Raw genomic sequence first — 21,744 nt, 5'->3', positions numbered from 1 at the left:
TTTGTAACGCAACGAGAGATAACCAGAACAACCTCTGTTATAACAGATCCGCCTTACCATGATGTGCCAGAGCTTTAACTCTGTCAAAATTATCCTGAAAAAAACAAAACAAAACACACGCCCCTTCCCCCTCACACAGAGCCTCACAGTTCATTCACATGTGTCATTACCTTTAGAACATTTTATAGATGGGAAAAAAGAGAGAGAGGTTAGGTAACATCATGCTCAAATCTGAACAGTGAATCAGAGACTGTGGTTTCTGATTTCTAGTCCATTATTTCTTATACTTGGCTATAGATTCATACAAGAGGGCAGAAAAAGAGCTTAGAGATTAGGAAATGAAGCACTAAACATAAGCTACTTGTATTAAGTGCATGATACCAATGTGCCAATAGCGTGTGTGTGTGGGAAGGAATGAGTATGTGCCCACCTGTGTGTGCAGAAGGAGCTCAGAGGACCAGCCAGAAATCAAGTTATGACATAACAGTTTCTGCTTCAGAGGATTTGCATTTCTGCCCTGGCTCTGTACCATGGAGGTTTCTATTGCGATCTTTGAGTCTCTGGTTTCCTCACGCATAAGTGAGGCAGCTGGACTAGATGACTTTCCCGGGCCATCCAACGGTGGGGATGCAGCTCCTACTCTGAAATCAACACCAAGTCACTGGCTGCCACACCTGCATGGCCCATTCCTAGCTGGGATCACAGGACAAGCAGTAACCACAAAATAGCAATTTTCTTCTCTATTCTACTAATGCCAGGTCTTAGATGATGAAATGTATATCACTGACTTTGCCAAAGGCTAAAAACCCTCTATTTTTAATTCAGATTAAATCATAATCTATGCTCCAGCTTCCTTCCTGTTCGTGTGGAAATTTCAGTCTCAAGGCAGTAACGAAACAATGATAGCTACATACACAGGCTCCATCTGCATTGAGCACGCTCAGTTCCAAAAACATCTCTGCGCATTTCAGAGGGAGGATTAGGCTAAACAACATTTCTTAAAGAGAAAGGAGGAGGAAGAAGAGGAGAAATCCAAATAACTAACACTAACACTAGGAATAGCACTCTGAGAAAGTAAGCCATCCATAAAGTACACTAAACATTTTCTCAGAGAAAAAAAGAGGAGGAAGAGAATTCAGTGTCTAACAATAGAGATCTGAGTGAATAAATCCATCTAGAAAGTACAATATACAACTATTAAATGTCATGCCCTTTCAAATCCTTAAGTGTGTAGAAAATGGTCATAATTACAGCTGAGTAATATGGGTGGTTTACAGGTACAAGGTGATCCCAATTTTGAATTTAAAATGCTACTTATTTATTATCCACATGAGAAAAAGATTGAGAGGATATAGAATAAAATACTGACACTGGTTTTACCAAATAGGAGAATGGATGATTTTTCTTTTGCTATTTATCTGTAAATATCACTTTTCCTCAATAAGTGTATCACTTTGATAATCTGAAAAAGTTATTTAAAGAAATTAAAAATCACAACCTTGGTTGGTATCAAATATTTAAATATTTTAAATTAAAATAATTGATTTTATGTTCAATATGATTAATGAAAAGGAATGCCAAATATATACATCTTCTCTAAAATATATTAGTAACGCTAAATTAAAATAATTTAAAAATAACCAAAAAAAAGATTCTAGTGTGCAACAGCACTGACTACAATCCATGCCCTTTTCTCTCCAATTATTCCTGCTAACAAAAGGATTTCTTATCAATAAACACTCAACATGGAAACTGCATTTACTTAGTCAACTTTGGTTACCACCAGACTCAGGCTGAGTTTCATCACTACAGTTGCTAAGCATAAACTTTGCAAACATTGATTTTTGTCCCACCCCCCCCCCCCAGCTTAACCTGCATGAATCTCATAAAGGAAGCACATGAAAGTACTCAACGGTCGCTGCACGAACGGTTAGGGTTTTAGTTTTCTCCCCAGCGTCACCAACATCAGCTCTCTAATTTCAACCTAACTTTAAGGGGAGATCAAATCCACACCAAAACAAGGCAAACACCCTTGAAGGCAGACTGCAGTTCAGATGGAGGGAAAAAAAATCACCTTCTAGACTAATTCCATTGTTGGGGAACTCTTTCCGGTACCTCGCGTTCATAACAGAACAGCTGTAATATAGGCAAGCAAGCTGCTGGCCCTGCGCAGTGTGGTGGAGAAAACCCCTGCGACAGTTTCTCACCAAGGCCTGATGGGCTCCGCTGCTCCAGGGGGAAGGACCGAGGGTGTGGGGCATGGGTTCCGCGGGCACATCCACATTTGCACCTACCTGGGCTCTACCCAGGCTGAGCCGCATTGTCTGCCTTCAGCTGATGCAGTGACCTCACTGGGAGCTCAGTCAGGTAAAACCAGAAGCCTTTAATAGTCTGTGCAGCTCCTTCCGTAGAAATATTGCATGAGTCAGCTTTTATCTCTCAAAACCCAACACACAAAGGCTTTACAAAAACCTGATTGGCAACTTTCTCCCTGCCTTTTTCCCCCTGGTGTGCAGACCACAGACTTCAGCATCACTAAGAGCCTTAAATGAAACATGACATCATTCAGCTGAGAAACAGGACAATAGACACCACTGTGGGTAACTTGAAAATGCACACTTCGCTGAGCAACACCCTGCGACTGCCATTCTTTTGTGAACATCAAATACAACCCACACTCGCCTATAGCTGCTTGGGCTCTACCTTCCTGGCTCTGGCCACGGTTCTCATTAAACTCCACAAAAGCGGCAAGGTCTCAGAGCTCTCATATTTTCAAGTTCACTTCTCGAACTTTGTCTGTTTCAAAGGAGAGGGACACATCTTTTGCATGAGTTTTAAAGTGAAGTTTGGGGTTGGGGTGGAGAATAACACACAGTTGAAGGAAGTTTGAATCCTTAGTTTCCCTTAACGGGACAATTAATACAGTTTTAAGTACGTGAAGTTACACAAGAATACATTTAAGCTTGAGTATTTTAAAAACAGTATTGAAAAATCTATCTGAAGACAAATACCTATAATGTAAACTTAAGGCATTTCTTAGGAAAACAGTTTAGTTCTGTGACTTTATATTCATAAATACTAAGTAGTGGGCTTCCCTGGTGGTGCAGTGTTTAAGAACCCACCTGACAGTGCAGGGGACATGGGTTCGAGCCCTGGTCCCAGAAGATCCCACATGCCGTGGAGCAACTAAGCCCGTGCACCACAACTACTGAGCCCACGTGCCACAACTACTGAAGCCCACTTGCCTAGGGCCCGTGCTCCACAACAAGAGAAGCCACCGCAATGAGAAGCCCGAGCACCGCAACGAAGAGTAGTCCCCGCTCGCCACAACTAGAGAAAGCCGGCACACAGCAACGAAGACCCAATGCAGCCAAAAATAAATAATAAATTAAGTAATTAATAAAAAAAATACTAAGTAGTAAAGACAGAATGATCTTACTCCCCCACTTTGGTAGGAGAGACCTTCGAATTATATTGGGTTTCCATTTCCCTAAGGCTACCTGTCCTTCTTAAAATGCTATATCTATTTTTATATCAAGATTGAAAAGGTTCTTATTTGAGAAAGATATTGAGTTCTTCAGATGAAGGTCTTCAGGAGTACAAAAATATTCTTGAAAACTGATACCACTGCACCATGGAGCTAAAACTCAAAGTATGGGGCTTCCCTGGTGGCGCAGTGGTTGAGAGTCCGTCTGCCGACGCAGGGGATGCGGGTTCGTGCCCTGGTCCGGGAGGATCCCACATGCCGCGGAGCGGCTAGGCCCGTGAGCCATGGCCGCTGAGCCTGAGCGTCCGGAGCCTGTGCTCCGCAGCGGGAGAGGCCACGACAGTGAGAGGCCCGCGTACCGCAAAACAAAACAAAACAAAACAAAAGTAAACCAGAAACTCAAAGTATGGATTATGCCCATGTGTAGACACCTAAAAGTAAACTATTTCAGAGGATCAAAATCCTTTAAATAGAAGTTCCATTTAAAGCGTTCACTGGTGGTTATGGAAAATAACATTAGCCGATCATCTTTAATACAGCTATTTCTATCATGCCTATTAAGTGATTTTAAACTAACAACATAATAGGATAATTTGTTTTAATGCCTATTTCCTTTCAAATAAGGCTGAACATACGCGGGGCTACACCAGTGGGCCATTATGGTGGAAATTTATCAATCAGTTCAGAAGACAACTTGTTTCTCCCCCACAAAACTCACCAGTTTGATGGAAATCACTAAGTCACAGATGCTGAAAAAGGTAGTTTGAGAGGAAGGGCCCTCCCTGGGCTGTGGGGACTCTCTTAGTCCTCTATTCTGTCCTCCTCAGTGATCTCTCTTGCCCTCCGAAATGACGCCCCCCCAGACCCGTGTCCGAGTCCCCTATATCTGCCGAACTAAGAGTCAGGTCAAATCTTATGAGCCCCATCTAATCTTCCACAACCACTCCAGCCCACTGCTCTTTCCATTTGTTAAACGACTGTTAATTACACTTAGAGTAAGTGTCACGTGGTCTTATATTTATTTTCTAATCGTCTCTCTCCTACCCTGGATTATTAGCTTGGGGAGCAGGGACCCTTCCGATGCTGTAGATTTGATATTCATGTGGAAGACACAAAGATCTAAATTCTGTGATGGGGTGGTATATACAGAAGCCCTTGGCTTCTTTATTTTGGCCACGCCACGCAGCATGTGCGGATCTTTGTTCTCCGACCAGGAATCAAACCCGCGCCCCTTGCAGTGGAAGCGTTGAGTCTTAACCACTGGACCGCCAGGGAATTCCCTCTTGGCTTCTTATTGACTCATATGCTTCCTGTGCGTATCTGCAGGTGACGAGTTAACTCCTTTATCTTCCAATAAAATTTTATTGTACTTGGATTTTTTGTGTGTGTGTGGCCAAGAAACGTATTTTTAAAAAGCCATTTCTGAGAGATGCTGTGTACATTACAGTGATTTAAAGTATACAGGAGGATGTGTGTAGGCTATTTGCAAATACTACGCTGTTTTATAGAAGAGACGAGCATCAGGTAGGTTTTGTTGCTGAATGAGTTAACACATGAATAGTGCACAGGGCCTAGGAGGGATGATACAGACACAGAGGAGCAGAGAGGAAAGGAAAGGGAGGAGGAAGTTACATTTCTTGAGCAACTTTCAAGGTTCTTTCCCACCAGAGAGCAGAGAGCCTCTCATCGCCCCACCTCAGCTCTGATGGCTTTGCTCTCCAGGCCCTCCCATCTCATCCCACACATGGGTTACCCTGGGTGATCAGCAGGTCTTGCAGGTGCCCTGCTGTCTTGCTACTGGACTTTCGTGCATGCAGCAAAATCCATCCCAAGACATGTGAAAGGAACAAATACTAGTGCCGCTCCTGGCTGCATATTTTATTTGCCAATATTAATGGGAGGTGAAAAGATTGTTTTTGCTCAGCAAAATCTCTTTTTAAATGATAGTGAGATTGGCCACAGATAAATGCACATGTATGCCTTGTTAGGTGGAAAAGACACTCTCACTGGAACGCAGCTCTTGTTAATTCCCTCACGACACTGGTTACAGGAAGCACAGGAGCTATTCACAGTATCGTTGCCAGGAGTGGGAGACCTAGAAGAACAGCACCCACAGGACATGCCTGCAGCCAGCGGGACACAAACCAGCCATCGAGGCAACTGCAGGCCAGTCGTGTGGCTTAACTGGAGGAAGACCAGAAAGCCCTGCCATTGAAAAAATCCCTTCCCGGAAATCTGCCATAGGGCCTGCAAGTCCACTATGAGAAACCAATTCTTTTTGGTTTAAGGTAAAAGTCGTCAGTTAAAACGCTAATATCCCCTGGGAAGGGTTATGGAGTCACTGCCACAGTGGTGAGGTCCGCCTGAGCCTCCTTCTGAGGGTCCACAGGGGTGCTTAGGAAGGAGGTGGGAATGGGGTTGTGTGGCAGGGCTGTGAGGCTGCGGAGAGAAGCACAGACAACACGCAGCTCTGGGGGCTTAGCACAGTCTGACCTAACAGACAGACTTGGCTGACTCTGCAGCTAGGCAACAGCTCCAAGCAGCTGGGCAACGAAGGATGAAAGAATGGCCCGGGGAAAGGAAGGAGGGCAAAGGCATGCATACATTTTTCAGATTCAAGGCAAGATTTTGCTTTATACCATCCAGGTAAGGCAGATTTAGACAATCATCTTATGTTTTCAGATGCAAAGGTGCTAGAAGTTATAAGGGGTATTTCAAGTCACAACTAATATTTTATATACGGAGCATAACAATTTAAAGGCCGGAGCGGTGGGGTCGGGGGAGGGACCTGTTTATTTTGTGGTTTAGGACATTGCCGCTGTGACACATTTCCCAATAGAAATGGTAAAACCAACTGTTTTCTAATGCACAGGCCACTGACAAAACACTTTTTTTTTTTTTGTCTGTTAAGAACATTTTTCTTTGAAAGAAAAGAGCATGAGATTACATTTTCTAAGCGCGTGCCACAGAATAAAAGTAAACATTAAAGTCAGTTGCATGCCAGGAGGTGTCACACATCCCACTGTCCCACTGATGTCCCTTAGGAGGACACGGTGCCCTTCCTCCTGAAAGTGAGATATCATGTACTAACACCCATCTGCACTGCAGTCTTTGTTTATTAAAAATCTCTATACACTATCCCAGACTTGTACCCAGAAAATGCCACCAGCTATAAAATGCCTTGCTATTGTTACATAAGCCAAACCATATACTTTGCTAAACAAACCAAAGAGCTAATCTGTTTTCTTCTTTCTCAAGGACTATTTTCAAAGTGAAATAATTTTAATGATAAGCGACTTTGTCTTCACAAATTTAAGAAGTGTTTACTCTCAGCAAAAGACATAGGTTTAAGGCAGACACAAGCCCTCAAGTCTAGGAGATAGTAAATGAAAGGAGTATTATTTTTTGTTAGTCCTGGAGTATTGAATCTAACAGAGGAAACCAAACAGTAAATAATCAATAGCTACCAGTATTCAGATTATCCAACTGAAAATTTAATTCCTCACATCGCCCATTGCATGAAAATGTCAGTATTGAGGCATAATGGTGAGAACTTTAGAAAACAAACCCACAAATTCACAACACTTTTTCACGGCTCACCCTTACCTTGCCATTCAAGTCACGATTTAACCTCTCCATCATATACCACTCTGCCAGGAAAACCACTGAGATGGGCTGGAAGGGCACACATCCTGGGGACTCCAAAATTGTGCTGTTTCAGGAGGTCCTCCGTGGGCTCACTCTATCTCTGTGACAGTCGTTAGCTCTGTTTTTCATGCTGTTTTTTTATTAGGATGTTTTGGTCTTTACAGTCCAGAGTCGATGAAATCAAGTCTTAGTTATTTCTGAACTGAACAATTTTTAGACAGCAAGCAAGCAATATGTTACAAATAGTCTTTTGCTTTCAATACTAGATCAGTCCCATCTTTAAGGACACCATGGGAGGACTCGCTGTGCTAAAAGCACAATGAGCTAATTATCCCTCTAAGAATGCGGTCTGTTTCCAGACACATTTTTCTCCAGGAGATAACACACATCTAATCCATTCATAACTAAAGGCATTCACCACAATCTATACTTTGGAAAACACTCTTTAAAAAAATGTACTCGAACTTGTAGAAGGGGCTTGGAGACTCTTTTGAAATCCTGCAGCAGTATTTTCCGAAATAATCATTAAAACAAGAATTTATTACAGTTTCAGGGTGACAACCATGGAGGTTCATAACCCTTATGCCAGCTTGCAAAACCATTTCACATCCTGGCAGGGGAGAGAGACAGCCCCCTTGGCCAGCCTTTTCCCCACAGCTCCGAGAGGATGGAGTGATGGGGCGGGCTCAGCTCGACCTCTCCAGCTGCATCCCCATCCTGTAGACTTTGAGATGGTGGGTTCAGAGAGACAGTTATCAAAAGTAGCAGTGGTGAGGATGTAAGCTTGCGGAGGAAACATAGACAAGCCACCCAGAGTGGTTACGAATCAGTCCCTGAACTTGTTCTGAATCTTCCCTCCAGCAACTGCCATCCTTTAGAATCACCACCATCTGTCTTCTTTCCCCAATCTCAAGGCGACCTTCAATGTCACAGTGGCTGACAGCTGAACCTCCAGGTGTGTGACCTGAGAGCAAATGGATTCATCCCGGGGGGAGGCTATCTAATTTCTAGAACTGAAGTGGGGTGGTTGGAGCTTCTATTCGTTTGGTCTCCTTAAACTATTCGCAAGGACAACCCCATTCAGGCAGAAATCTGTGAAAGGTCAAATACAGACCCCACTCCAGGAAAGCAGAACTTATTCCTCTCTAAAGGACTTAGTACTTTCTAGGTTTTTTTTTTTTTTTTTTTTTAAACCAAAGAAGGCAATGAGGCTGCCGCCTTTGTTATGGTATTACAACGGTCTTAAATACCCGTCTGTTGCCATGTGTCCTGGTCTTTGCCTTTGGCACACACAGCAACGACCTGCTGACCTTCTCCCTCCACACCTTCTCTCTACTTTAACTAAGAGCAGCCACCCCTAACTCAGCCTTGCTAACCGGGTGCCTAGTTCACAGGCTCCGTGCTGGGCTCAGTGAAGTCGGTTGCATGCCAGGAGGTGTCACACATCCCACGGTCCCACTGATGTCCCTGAGGAGGACACGGTGACCTTCTGGAAGCTCCTGTCCAGCGGGACTGCACAAGCATCAGATACATAATGACAAGCGTGACGAGTGTGACGAAGCAACAGCTCAGATGTAACAAGAACTGTATCCGTAAACATTTGCTCTGTTTTCCTAAACTGTCTCTCCCCGTTTTCAAACTGCCCTTCAAGTAATACGGAAAGTGGATAGTAACTTCACACTGACAGTAACATCAAGCTGATTGAAGTTGCCTGCACTTATATTTCCTTTTCAGTCTTAGAGATCGAGCACTGTTGGACTCACCTTTCATCTTAGGTTTAATTACTTGGTATCCAAGCTGAGAGCCAAACTTGCTGAGTTTTTGTGCGTCTAAACACTTGCCTAATTCCCAGTTCCCACAGAGGTACATGAAGTAACTTGTTTATGTTAACAGAACAAAGGAAAGGAAATAGGGCTGTCTGTTAGCCTACAGGGTTAATCTTAATTAGGCCAAGAAACAAGTGGCACCAAATTTATTTTGGTTTGTTCTGAATAAAAAAATTCCAAGTTCTTTATAAGTAGATGAAAGAAAAAAAGAGAGAAAGAAGGAGAAAAAGCCCAAACATTTATATGAGCTGCAGGAATCGTGGGATGATGGGGGGGGGGGTTCCTTCACTACCACTGTGATCTAGTTTCTGCCTTCTCTTTAAGGAACATGTATTATTTGTGCAATTAAAGTAGAAGAAATAAAATAAATAAAATTTTAAAATAAAATAAAAAATTTATGTGAAGGCGATTCCCCATGTGCGGACCCTTCCCCGCCCCGTCTTTCTCCACATGCCCTGCTCCCTGCTGGCTGGCTTCCAGTTGGGTTTGGCTAATGGGAGACACCAGTGTTATGAGGCAGCAGGAGAAGGAAATAGGGGTTTACCTGCCTGCCCCCTGGCTGATAAGGGGTGTGGGGTTTAGCAGTGGCTGCATCCGAGGCAGCCCGGCCTCCATGGTCCCAGCTCTCACCGGGCTCTCCTAACTCCACGGTGTCCCCTTGGCCATCCAGGGTCCCTGTGGTTGTCCCCAGGAATGGTGGTTAAGGCTTCCCACCATTGCTGCAGTCTCTGGGTGCCACACATTCCTCGCTAGCTCCCATGGCCTCACCACCTTCAGTGAAGTAGCCCCTTCATTAAACTCTCCATTTGAACCAGCCGAGCGAATCCAGTTTCTTGCCTGGTCCCTGGCTGATACAATTTCATAGCGACTTCAGACTCTCTGGTCTGAAAAGCTGACAACAGTTTGACTTCGCAGGCTTAGGCCTCAGGTTTGACCATAGCTTTTCACTGGGTGGTATACTGCCCAATTTTTAGCCCTTTTTTGTTTTACCGGCTGCTTCATTCAGCTCAATGAAATACACAATTAGAACTTATTCTATGCCAGAAACATATTTTGAATTTGATATCTACTGATACATTTGTTAACTCAACAAATATTTATTGAACAGCTAGTACGTGCCAGGCACTATATAAGCACTAAAGATAAAGCAGTGAAGAAAATGGAGGACAACCCCTGCCTTTCTGGAGTTTACTTGTGGGTGGAGGACAGCTGGATTAAATTCCCACAATAACAGTATTTCAATATCGGAAAGATACTTTGAGGTTTTCTAATCTAACTTCCTATCTGGTGTTTGAATAATCACCTACAATAGCTCACCAAGTATGGCCAGTCTCTGCTAGGAGACTGCTACTTACCAGACATCTGATCCCTGTCCACACTTTGGGCAAGCTAATCTTTATTAGATTTAAAGTAATCTAATCTTTAAAGTCTTTTCTCACATTGAGCTGAAGTTCTTCAAGGACCACTACAGGAAAACACAGTTCAGATCACACCTCACCTCCATTTTGAAGTTCATTAATTATCTGAGATGCTACCAGGTCTCCCATTCATACTTGCCTCTTCTTTCAAGTATCTACTGAGTAACCACCCTAAGTGATTCTGGAGGCAGGGTTCAAGGGGGTGGTAGGGGGAGTCGCCCCTAGTGCTGTGGGGAGCATGGGATCGTGCTGAAAAAAGGCACCACCCCCGGACCGCATTCTTCAGGCGTCTCAAGACCTTGCTTTTCTGCAGCTTCTACCAAAATGTTTTCAGAATCTCCACAATCCTCCTGCCTACTTACCCCTGTAAAAAATACTGAAAAGATACCAGTTTGGGGAATGTCCTCTGGAAAGAGATGTTCTCCCTGCTACTCCTATGTCAGATTTTTAGATGCAGCAACAACAGTCTGTCCTCAGAGGGCACAGAGTGTGGCCAGGGAGACAGACACTGAGCAATCACACGAACAAGTGATTAATTCTACGTGAGATGTGGACTTTGCAGAGAAGGCACGGGGGGCTGTGAAAACATGTCCAGGGGGACCAGGGCAGGTTTGGGGCGGTCAGGGAAGGTTCCCCGTGGGAAGGGTGTGCGAACTGACATCTGAAGGCTGAGAAGAAGTTAGCTGGGGGAAGCCAGGCTGACAGAAGAGACCGCCCAGATCATTTTACTTCCCGAAAGCCCAGACGGCTGGTGTACTTGGCATTTCGCCCATGGTGATCATTCAACCTAGATTTTTCTCTGGACAAGCTTGTTTGCCAATATAATATTGCATACCACAATTAATAACTATGTTTACTGTAACTCTGCCCCCTCACTAAAGAATCTTCTCGCTTCCTTCTCTACTCTGGGTGACCCATCTTCTAATCTGCACACATCAGCCTCTCTCTTCTGGCCTTTTCTTTCTCCCCCTCCAGACACTGGGCAGAGCTGCTTGGGCAGTAACCGTGACTGTTCTTGTGCAACCACTTGGACAGGGCGGCTTAGAAGGTGTGGTTACAGTAAATCACAACATAAACTTCCCTGCCCAGAGTTTTCATCTAGGTATAATCAGATGAAAAGGAACATCAAAGGAGCCTGAAGAGGAGAAGGACAGAAGGACAGCCTGGAGGAGGGGCCATTCCACCCAGCTGGTGGTGCCACTACGAGGGGACTTAGGGACTGACTGTGCACACGTGAGCCTTGAGTACTTCCCAGGACCACTTAGTCACCTATCTCAGGACACCCAAAGCCAGGGACAAATTCCTGGTGCCAGTGTGGCTCCAAACATAAGACACCTGCTTAGGAGTCTATGCAAATCAGGACATGACAAAATGTAAGCCCCAATGAACAAAGCTGCTCTGAGAATACTGGGGCATTAGATTTTTCACAAGGACGGTTGGTTATCATCCTAGTGATGTCATAGTAAAAACCACCCCCAAAGCTGAACTTATTTTGTTCAACCCAAATCATCATTCAGCGCTTGTAACATGATGCATGGAGAGGACGTAGACCTGGAGCTGGGATGTGTGGAATCACAGTTCCCCCAGACAGTTGGGTCACCTTCGGCAAGTCACTCACCTCTCTGGCTTCCAGATTCCTTCTAGATTAGTAAAGTGAAAAGTGAAAACTCTGGAGCCTACGGCATTCAAGAATGCTTTTGCAAACTATTATATAGAGAATGAATCAACAACAAGGTCCTACTGTATAGCACAGGGAACTAAATTCAATATCCTGTAATAAATCATAATGGAAAAGAATAGGAAAAAGAATATATATATATGTATAACTGAATCACTTCACTGTACAGCAGAAATTAACACAACATTGTAAATCAACTATACTTCAATATAATAAATTAAAATAAAAAAGAACGCTTTCTAAATCTTCGAATCTAAGATTCCATGGTTTGGGGTGATGTGTCGACACAATGACCCACTTCTTAACTACACAGTCTCTCTTGAGGTTCTCATATGACTCAAGGATCTTAAATGTGGTCCCCACTATTACAGTCAGAAAACCATGAATTGATACAAAAACCAGGAGCATACGGCCTTTGTACAGGGAAACTGCTTTAAATTATCTATAATTCCTCATGTGGCAGAACCTTAACCCATCTGATAATGTCTGAAATTGGAATTCAACTCTATTTTCAGGTGTACATCTCAGATTCTGTGTGGGGAGCCGAGGTTGGGGCTGGAGGTGAGAGATCTGATGATAATGAAAGACTTGGTGGTCCTGGGAGAGACTGGGGAAGGAAGTCAGGCCTGATAAGTAGAACTCCTGGGGATGCCTGGTGCGACCTGAAGACTCGCCCAGAAGTTGTGATCTGAGGCGGTGCAGGCAGAGTGTGACCTGAAGACTTGTTATTTGTCAACACTGGGTTTAAATTTTTTGAATTGATAAACCAAAGTTTAAAAATCAGGTTATTTCAAAGATTGCAATGCAAAAACAAAAAAGTAAAAATCAGGATATTTCACATATAAATCCAGATTTTTCTGCTTGGGGAGGAGGTGCCAAGAAAAGAACCAATAAGCACCTGTCACCACTAGCCTTATATTCCCACTCAGCAGCAACGGATGGGGCTAAGCTTGTTCCCTTCACCTTGGCCGTGCACTTTCTAGTTTGCTGCAGGCCTCACCACTCCCTTTATTTATTTATTAACATCTTTGTTGGAGTATAACTGCTTTACAATGGTGTGTTAGTTTCTGCTGTATCACAAAGTGAATCAGTTATACATATACACATGTCCCCATATCTCCTCGCTCTTGCGTCTCCCTCCCACCCTTCTATCCAACCCCTTTAGGTGGTCACAAAGCACCGAGCTGATCTCCCTGTGCTATGCGGCTGCTTCCCACTAGCTATCTATTTTACATTTGGTAGCACCACTCCCCTTAGTATCACACTCATCTCCATTCACTCTTTTATAGAACCTGCCTGGCTCTGGAGCCTGGAAGTATTTGACTCTGTGTCACACTCATGGACCCTTGGACACTACACTGTATACTAGGTTAGTAGTTCTAGAACGACCAGATTACTAGAAAATGATGTTGTAAGAAAAATTTATTTCTCTTCAGTTTGTAAGTCATATAAAAGTGAAACATGAAGGATTAAAAATATCACTTGTTGTTTGTTACTTTATACAAGATTAGGCCAAAAAATGTACCATACGACCAAAACCATCTTGGAAAGAATCAGTGAAGGGAGTAAGGGAAAAATGTTTATAGAAGCGGGGTGGGGAGAATGTTAATGGCAGGTCAGGAAATTGGAACTTTTTTTTTTTTTAAAGATAACTGAGTTAAATTTGTTTTATTTTATTTTTTGGCCATGCCGAGGCTTGCAGGATCTCAATTCCCCGACCAGGGATCAAGCCCCTGCCCCCTGCAGTGGAAGCACCGAGTCCTAACCACTGGACCACCAGGGAAGTCCCTGGAACTGTCTTTACCATTTAACCTCATTAGCTTTTATTTTCGTTTGCCACTCTTACTACTAATTAAAGTCTTTATTCCACTAGTGCTTTCACAAACCTTGAACATATCAAGAAGTGTTAGAATTTGTGCAGGGTCTCTATGGAGGAATTAAGGCAGACGAAGCAGTCGAGTTTGTAATTCTGCCAAAACAAACACCCAGGTAACTCGGCGTCATAGTTTTTGACATTTAAAAATACTGGGACAGTAAGGCCAAAGCCACAGCCCTGGAAGAATAACACACTGAGTTGTCCAGCAACACTTGAGGGTCCTTTACAAGGACTGAAGTCAGGATTCGTGTTTGATACCCTTCTGAAAGACAAGCCAAGATCAACTATAAATGTTAAAATTCACATATCATATCCTAATCTCATAGAACACCGGTTTTGTTGTACCTTTTAAAAAATAATAGGACAGAAGTTAAGAATTAGAACTGGAGATCCTAGTCCCATCAAAATAAACAAGGACTATAAAATTGGGTTTATGGGCAAGAAAAAAATAAAAAAGGAATAAGCAGTCTCCCCACTGGGAAGAGCATTTATTCGTTTTGACACTGAGCGTCTAAGAAGGTATCTAGAGGCATTAGTTAATCATCAGTGTTTTTCCTAGAAAGGGGGAAACCATCCTATACCCCAGCCCAGTGTTTATCTCTTTCTGAACCCTGGAGATAAAAGTTTTAATACACAGAGGCCTCAACAAGGATTTGTGAATGTACCCAAGTCCTTTTGAAGAAGAAACATCTCTGATATGTGATCTCTTTCCTCTGGAGCGTGAGGAGGAAAGAATGGGTGAGGGGGATAGAAAAACAAAACCAACTACTTTCCCCTAATCCTGATGTGGTAGAAAAGCAGAAAGCTAAAAGCTTCCCTGAGGGAAAAAGCTCCTCCAGACTGAGATGGATCAAGCAAGTCTAACAAACTTCAGCCTACTTAGTTTGCTGACGTTTCTGCTCACAATTCTGAAGTGTGTTTACGAGGCCACATGTTTTCAGCACAGGTGAGTCTAGACATTCCGGGTGAGGGCCAGAGCAGAGCAAGGCCTAGGAAACTTCAGGCCACAAGAGGACAGGCTGGTACCCATGTCTTTCTTCTGAGATGCTTTTCTGGAAACCCCATGATGGGTATTCTTTTCTTAATAACTCCCATTCCATGATTATTAAAAAAAAAAAAAAGGTCCTTTGGAAATGCCGCTGGCCAACAGGCACATGAAAAGATGCTCCACATCGCTAATCATCAGGGAAATGCAAATTAGAACCACAAAGAGGTATCACCTCACACCTGTCAGAATGACTGTCATCAAAAAGAACACAAATAACAAGCGTTGGCGAGGATGTGGAGAAAAGGCGACCCTTGGGCACTGTTGGTGGGAATATAAATTGGTGCAGCCGCTGTGGAAAACAGTACGGAGGTTTCTCAGAAACTCAAAATAGGACTACCAATTTGACATAGCAATTGCACTCCTGGGTATATATCTAAAAAAAAAAAAAAAAAACCCACTAATTCAAAAAGTTACATGCATCTCAACGGTCACAGCAGCATTAGTTACAATTGCCAAGCTATTGAAGCCACCTAAGTGTCCATCAACAGATGAATGGATAAAGAATATGTGGTGAATATATATACAATGGAGTACTACTCAACCATGAAAAAGAATGAAATTTTGCCATTTGCAGCAACATGGATGGACTTGGAGGGCATTATGCTAAGTGAAATAAGTCAGACAAAGACAAAAACTGTATAATATCACTTATATGTAGAATCTAAAAAATACAACAAACTAGTGAATATAACAAAAAAGAAGTGGACTCACAGATATAGAGAACAAACTAGTGGTTACCAGTGGGGAGAGGGAAGGGGGAGGGGCCATATAGGGTTATTTATATATATATATGTATATATATAGTAGGGGATTAAGAGGTACAAAAAGTAATGTATAAAATAAGCTACAAGGATATACTGTACAACACAGGAAATATAGCCAATATTTTATAATAACTATAAATGAAGTATAAGCTTTAAAAAATTAGAAATCACTATATGGTACACCTATAACATAATATTGTACATCAACTATACTCCAATTTAAAAAATGGGGAAAAAATTTCCTCTACTTAATCTATTTGTAAATTTTAATACATCCGTTGTTATAATGGTGTTGTAGACCAAATGTTTGATGAATGAAACTGGTGATCGTTACACATACTCTAAACCAGCATTTTTCCAGGTGTGGTTCAACATCCCCTAAGGCACTGTTATGGACTGACTTGTGCACTCCCCCCAAATTCATATGGTGAAGTCTTAACCCCCAATGTGACTATAATTGGAGATAGAGACTTTAAGGAGGTAATCGGGGTTAAATGAGGTCATAAGGTTGGGGCCCTAATCTGATAGGACTGGAGTCCTTATAAGAAGAAAAGGCTAGAACCCTCATACACTGTTGGTAGAAATGTAAATTGGTAAGCCACTATGGAAAACAGTATAGAGATCCCTCCAAAAATTAAGAACAGAACTAACATATGACTCCACTTCTAGTTATTTATCTGAAGAACATGAAAATACTAATTTGCAAAGATGTATGCAGCCCTCACCCTTGTGTTTATTGCAGCATTATTTATAGCAGCCAAGATATGGACACAACCTAAGTGTCCACTGATGAATGAATGGATAAAGGAGATGTGACACACACACACACACACACACACACACACACACTAGAATATTACTCAGCCATAAATAAGAATGAAATTCTGCCATTTGTGACAAGTTGGATGGACCTTGAAGGTATTATGCTAAGTGAAATAAGTCAGAAGGAGAAAGACAAATACCACATAATTTCACTCATATGTAGAATATAAAAAAACAAAACAAACAAACAAACCGAATAAAGCAAAAACAAACTCATAAATACAGAGATGAGATTAGTGGTTACCAGAGAGGAAGGGGCTTGGGGGATAAGTAAAAGGAGTGAAGGGGGTCAATTGTATGGTGACTGATGGTAACTAGACTGCGGAGGTGGTCATTTTGTAGTGCAGACAGATGTTGAATTATAGTGCTGTACACTGGAAACTCACATAATAAAAAAGAAGAAAAAACCAACAGAGATCTCTTTCTCTCTCCACTCTGCACAGAGCGAAGGCCATGTGAGGACACAGTGAGAAGGCAGCCATCTGCAAGCCAGGACAAGAGGTCTCACCAGAAACTCCCCTGCTGGCACCCTGATCTTAGACTTCCAGCCACCAGAAATGTGAGAAGATAAATATCGTTAAAGCCCCCCTAGTCTATGGTATCTCGTTACGGCAGCCTGAGCTGGTTAATACGATCACCGTCAGCTTGTATTTTCAATAAGCAACGAGATTGCTGGACCCTGCCCAAGAACACTAGATCGAAATCCTTACAGATGGGAACCCAGAATGAGCATTGGTAACTACACTCCCTGGGTGATTTTTGTGCATTATAAAGGTGGGAACCATTGTTCCAGGGGAGCTCAAGCCCGTGCTAACCCCTCCCTCAGCCTCCCCTACTCTATCACCCCAAAGAAGAAAAGCTTTACGGGATCAATGATAAAGTAGCGACCTCAAACACTTAAAATTAGTCTCCCCCAAAAAGGAATAGGACACTATACCTAGAACTAGTCAGAAATCAGGTTGGAGTCCAGGGTGAGGTGCTTTGTAGGAAAAGCCACTTCAGTCTCTACATTTGGGCTTGTTCTGAAAGGATAAGAGGGCCCCTTGAGATCCACATGAGATCTGACCAATTTTGTTGTAAGGAGACCAGATGAAGATTTGGGTCTGACGCCAATGATAAAATTAAGAGTGCATCTGTGGGGTGGAGGATATTCCCCAACCCTCAGGCGCCGGTGTGGAGATGGCTGGGCTGGCACCAGTAGGTCTGCACTTGGGATCCTGGACATCTCCTCCCTCATTTCAAAGAATCAACCTAGACTGAGTTTCAACATCCTAACAGGTAAAAAATGGAGTTGGACCATTAACCACTGAGGATACTTTAAACTTCAAGGGCCAACAGAAAATAAATATTTGCTATCGTTAAACTCTTTTCTAAACTCCTCATGAAAATCACCAGAGTGAAGATTCTACTAAGTCAGCCAAATTAAAAAGAAACTTGAAAGTAATTTAGTTAAATTATTAGGGACAATAATAATATATAAGCAAATTCAAAGGCACCAAGTATGTTCAACTATGTAAAGATGCTACACAAAATCCTACAAGTGTTCAAAAATCAAGGTACTAAACAATAATCAAGGGCTATTTCAAAAATAGCATATTCTCTGGAGGGTGAGACCAGGGCACTAGGTTTTTTCTCTTAAAGTGATTCTTATGTACTCCCAGGGCGTAATACCACAGCTGTGCCCCAAGAATGTTGCCATACCTCCAAATTAAGGTTAAAAAAAAAAAGCAAAACATTTCTTGACTTTTTTTCTACAACAAGAAGTACTCTTCAAGTAGAATAGAGCTTTTCTAAGGGACAGAACAGAATTATATTTTAAGTATTAACTGAGTCAAAGTCTAAAAACCCTCAGTAGATAATCTGTGTATACCAACTTGCTTTCACTTTGAATAAAATCATGGGAAAGAGATGGGAAGGTGAGACGCAATAAAGAATAGTACGGTTTTCTCTTCTGTGAGGCAGAAAACCCAGGTGTGGCTTCCCCTCCTTGGCAGCTTGGTACCTTTCCAAGTATGCTGGCCATTTTCTCACCCGAAGGCCCACACAGGGAGAAGGAGAATGATGATCAAAACACAGGCTTAGGTGAGGACCTCTGATTTTTGTAGGTGCAAATAAAAGAAGCGCTCTTGATGGTGAGAGGTTCCCAGTGCCCTTCAGAAGGTGCTCTACATACTAGAGCTCTTGACAGCTACCGCGTCGTCCAGTTGTGCTTATGAAGTAGCAAAAGATGTCCATGTCTCATTTGTTGAAAACTTAGTTTTATGTTTTAAAAGTATAACAAATAGTTAAGTTAGTGATGCCAAGGGGTGAATTATGGATTGAGATAAACCTACTCTCAAATCTTGGATCTATAACTTACTATGTGATCAAGAACTTTAATTTCAATCAACCTCAGTCTCTTTAAAGTCAGGACCATCTTATTTCGCAGGGTTACCATTCGATTGAATTGATGTGACCCTTATAAAACATCCATCATGGTGTGTGCCACCTAACAGACACCCAATCATATTAGTTTCCTTCCTGTTATGGATAGACAATAATCAAATGGTTAAAAAGAACCCAAAATACAGATAAGTCTGAACTCATTTTATTAATGTTTTTCTAGTTATAACATGGAAGCAATCACAGGTCTTTGGTTAAAAAGAACCCAAAATACAGATAAGTCTGAACTCATTTTATTAATTTTTTTCTAGTTATAACATGGAAGCAATCACAGGTCTTACATGCAGCCTCATTGCCAGAGTTGTAATGACAACCAATGCCTTCTTAAAGAATGATTGCTTATTCTTTAAAAATTCAGTTTTCATGCCATCCTTAGACATACCCCAGTGTGGAGCCTTCCTATGAATAACAATTTTCAACATGTATAATTTATTATCTTATTTCTTCAGCAAGTGCTAAAGACTATTTTTAATATATAGCCCCTGTGTAGGAAATAAAGTTGTATAACTACAATTCCCATCCCCAAAGTTCCAGAATTCTTTAGGTGGAGAGTCACAGATCTGCTAATACCTGAGGTATGAGTTACTTCCTTTGTGTCAGGTGCTGTTCTGTGTGTTTTAGATCAATTGCTCACAACCTCCTTAGGACATGGGTGTTATCACCTCAATTTTATGGAGGAAGAGAACAATGAACAGGGTAATTCAGTAGGTTGCTTGGGTGTACAGTGCTACCAAGTGGGGGCACCAGGATCTGAACCCAGGCAGTCAGATTTCAGAGCCTGTCCCCTCATGCACTATACAATACTTCCAGATGTGTAGATCTACATCACGGATTTATAGAATTGGAGAGCTTGGGACGTGTGCCTTGGAGTTCAGAGAGGGGGCCTTAGGAATAGCTTACTACATAGAAGTCTTCCATTTTATAGAAGAAGAAACTGAAGCCTGGAAAGAGGATCACCCAGGGTAAATTCGCCGAGTGGTTCTCAAGCTTGCGCTGGCCTCAGAATCACCTGGAAGCCCAGTGAAACACAGATCGCTGGTTCCACCGCCAGAATCTCTGATTCTGTGGGTCTGGGGTAGGGCCTGAGAATTTCTAACAAGTCCCCAGATGGTGTTGATGCTGCTGATCCTGGGAACATGTTTTTTGTTTTTTGTGGGTTTTTTTTTTTTTTTTTTTTTGTGGTACGCGAGCCTCTCACTGCTGTGGCCTCTCCTGTTGCGGAGCATAGGCTCCGGACGCGCAGGCTCAGCGGCCATGGCTCACGGGCACAGCCGCTCCGCGGCACGTGGGATCTTCCTGGACTGGGGCACGAACCCGTGTCCCCTGCATCGGCAGGCGAACTCTCAACCACTGCGCCACCAGGGAAGCCTGGGAACATGTTTTAAGAATCAATGATCTACACCAGAAACTAACACAACATTGTAAATCAACTATACTTCAATATAAAACTTTAAAAAAGGGACTTCCCTGGCAGTCCAGTGGTTAAGACTCCGTGCTCCCAATGCAGGGGGCCCGGGTTCAGTCCCTGGCTGGGGAACTAAGATCCTGCATGCCGCGCAGCATGGTCAAAAGAAAAAAAAAAAAAAAGAATCAATGACCTAGTTAGTGACTGAGCCAGGATGAGGCCTCTGTTCTCACTTCGCATCGTCCCAATAAATGGTGGATACCAGCTGCCCTATAATGGGAGCGTCAGAGGGAGGCTGGTCAGCTTGCTCGAGCAGCCCCGAGCCCAGGTAGAGAATGCTGTCCTCCTCCTAATGTAGCTGAGACATCTGAAAGCTTCTTGCTGGCAGGCACGTTATACCGTGATTCACTATGATACTGGAACTTGCTTCTGACCCTCTCCACCTACCCCTGCACGTCACCAATCTGAAACAATACAAAGCTGCTTACTGCCAATAGTAAATATTATTCTCACCCTGAGCTATTTACCAAAACATGTGATCCGAAATTTGGCTCTTTCAATCCTAAACATAGCAGGAGTTAGCAACAAGCAGGGGTCATGGATAATTGCCAGTATTTATTCTCAGAAGGGGATGATGAGACAATTTCAAAGTTTTCTTTTGTTTGCATTAAAAATCAAAAGGAAATTTTTGTGTTTATTTGTTTAGCTGAGAGGATCCATTGCCTTTCGTTAAGATTCCTAGCAGAGTGAACTCTTTAGAAAGTAGGGACATTATTTAACGATCATTTAAACTTGCCACATTTAAAATTGCTTCATTTTCGTGCCATCCTGGGGTGTTCTGAGGCTTAAGTGATTTAATGAGTATAAGGCATGACGGAGCCTGGCACATACTAGGGGCTCAAAGAATGTCAGCTAGCTCTCAACATTATCGCTCCCGGTATTTAAGAGAGCCCAGGGACTGGTCCAATTGCTTGGGCAAGTTGGTAGGGCCAAAGGGCATGACCTGAGTAAGGAGACAGACCTCATCACCAAAAGTCTCTCTTCCCCATTAGCAAAGTGATTTAGAGACCATGGACCTCAAGAAGCATTTATGGAACATCTACATTTACAAGGCAATTATCTGTTACCCACAAAAACCTTATAGGACTTAATACGTGGAAGTCACGTACTGAACAAAAGTATCTTACTGAACTACCTGCTTAGGCACTAGAGACCTCAGATAAATGTTCTAGAGAACAGTTAAATTACAATTTTTAAAAAATTTGAAATAAGTATAAATCGATAAGAAGTTGTAAAAAAAAAAAAAAAGTACAAGGAGGTCTCCTGTATC

General features: G+C 42.6%; 1 protein-coding gene across 11 annotated transcripts in view; it reads right to left on the bottom strand.

Annotated features, from left to right (window-relative positions):
• PLEKHG1 (pleckstrin homology and RhoGEF domain containing G1) overlaps nt 1-21,744 on the bottom strand; it is a 131,580-nt gene that overhangs the window by 96,199 nt on the left and 13,637 nt on the right. The window contains exons 2-3 of one of the 11 annotated variants that reach the window (XM_089922146.1): nt 10,322-10,350; nt 8,491-8,496 (exon numbers count right to left, since the gene is read on the bottom strand). The exons of 8 other annotated variants lie outside the window; for them this stretch is intronic. In XM_089922146.1, coding sequence (XP_089778272.1) covers nt 8,491-8,496; nt 10,322-10,350 — 35 coding nt within the window. Of the gene's footprint in view, nt 1-2,207; nt 7,088-8,490; nt 8,497-10,321; nt 10,351-21,744 lie in introns of those variants that run through there. 2 more of the 11 variants (XM_089922139.1, XM_089922144.1) reach the window with 2 other exon arrangements.

Source organism: Delphinapterus leucas, chromosome 12, assembly GCF_059928025.1.
Source record: "Delphinapterus leucas isolate spDelLeu-1000000601 "Yukka" chromosome 12, BTC_Dleu_Yukka2, whole genome shotgun sequence".
In the NCBI taxonomy this organism is placed as follows: domain Eukaryota; kingdom Metazoa; phylum Chordata; class Mammalia; order Artiodactyla; family Monodontidae; genus Delphinapterus; species Delphinapterus leucas.
The sequence above is the reverse complement of the archived record's forward strand: the minus strand, read 5'-3'. Positions and strand labels throughout refer to the sequence as shown.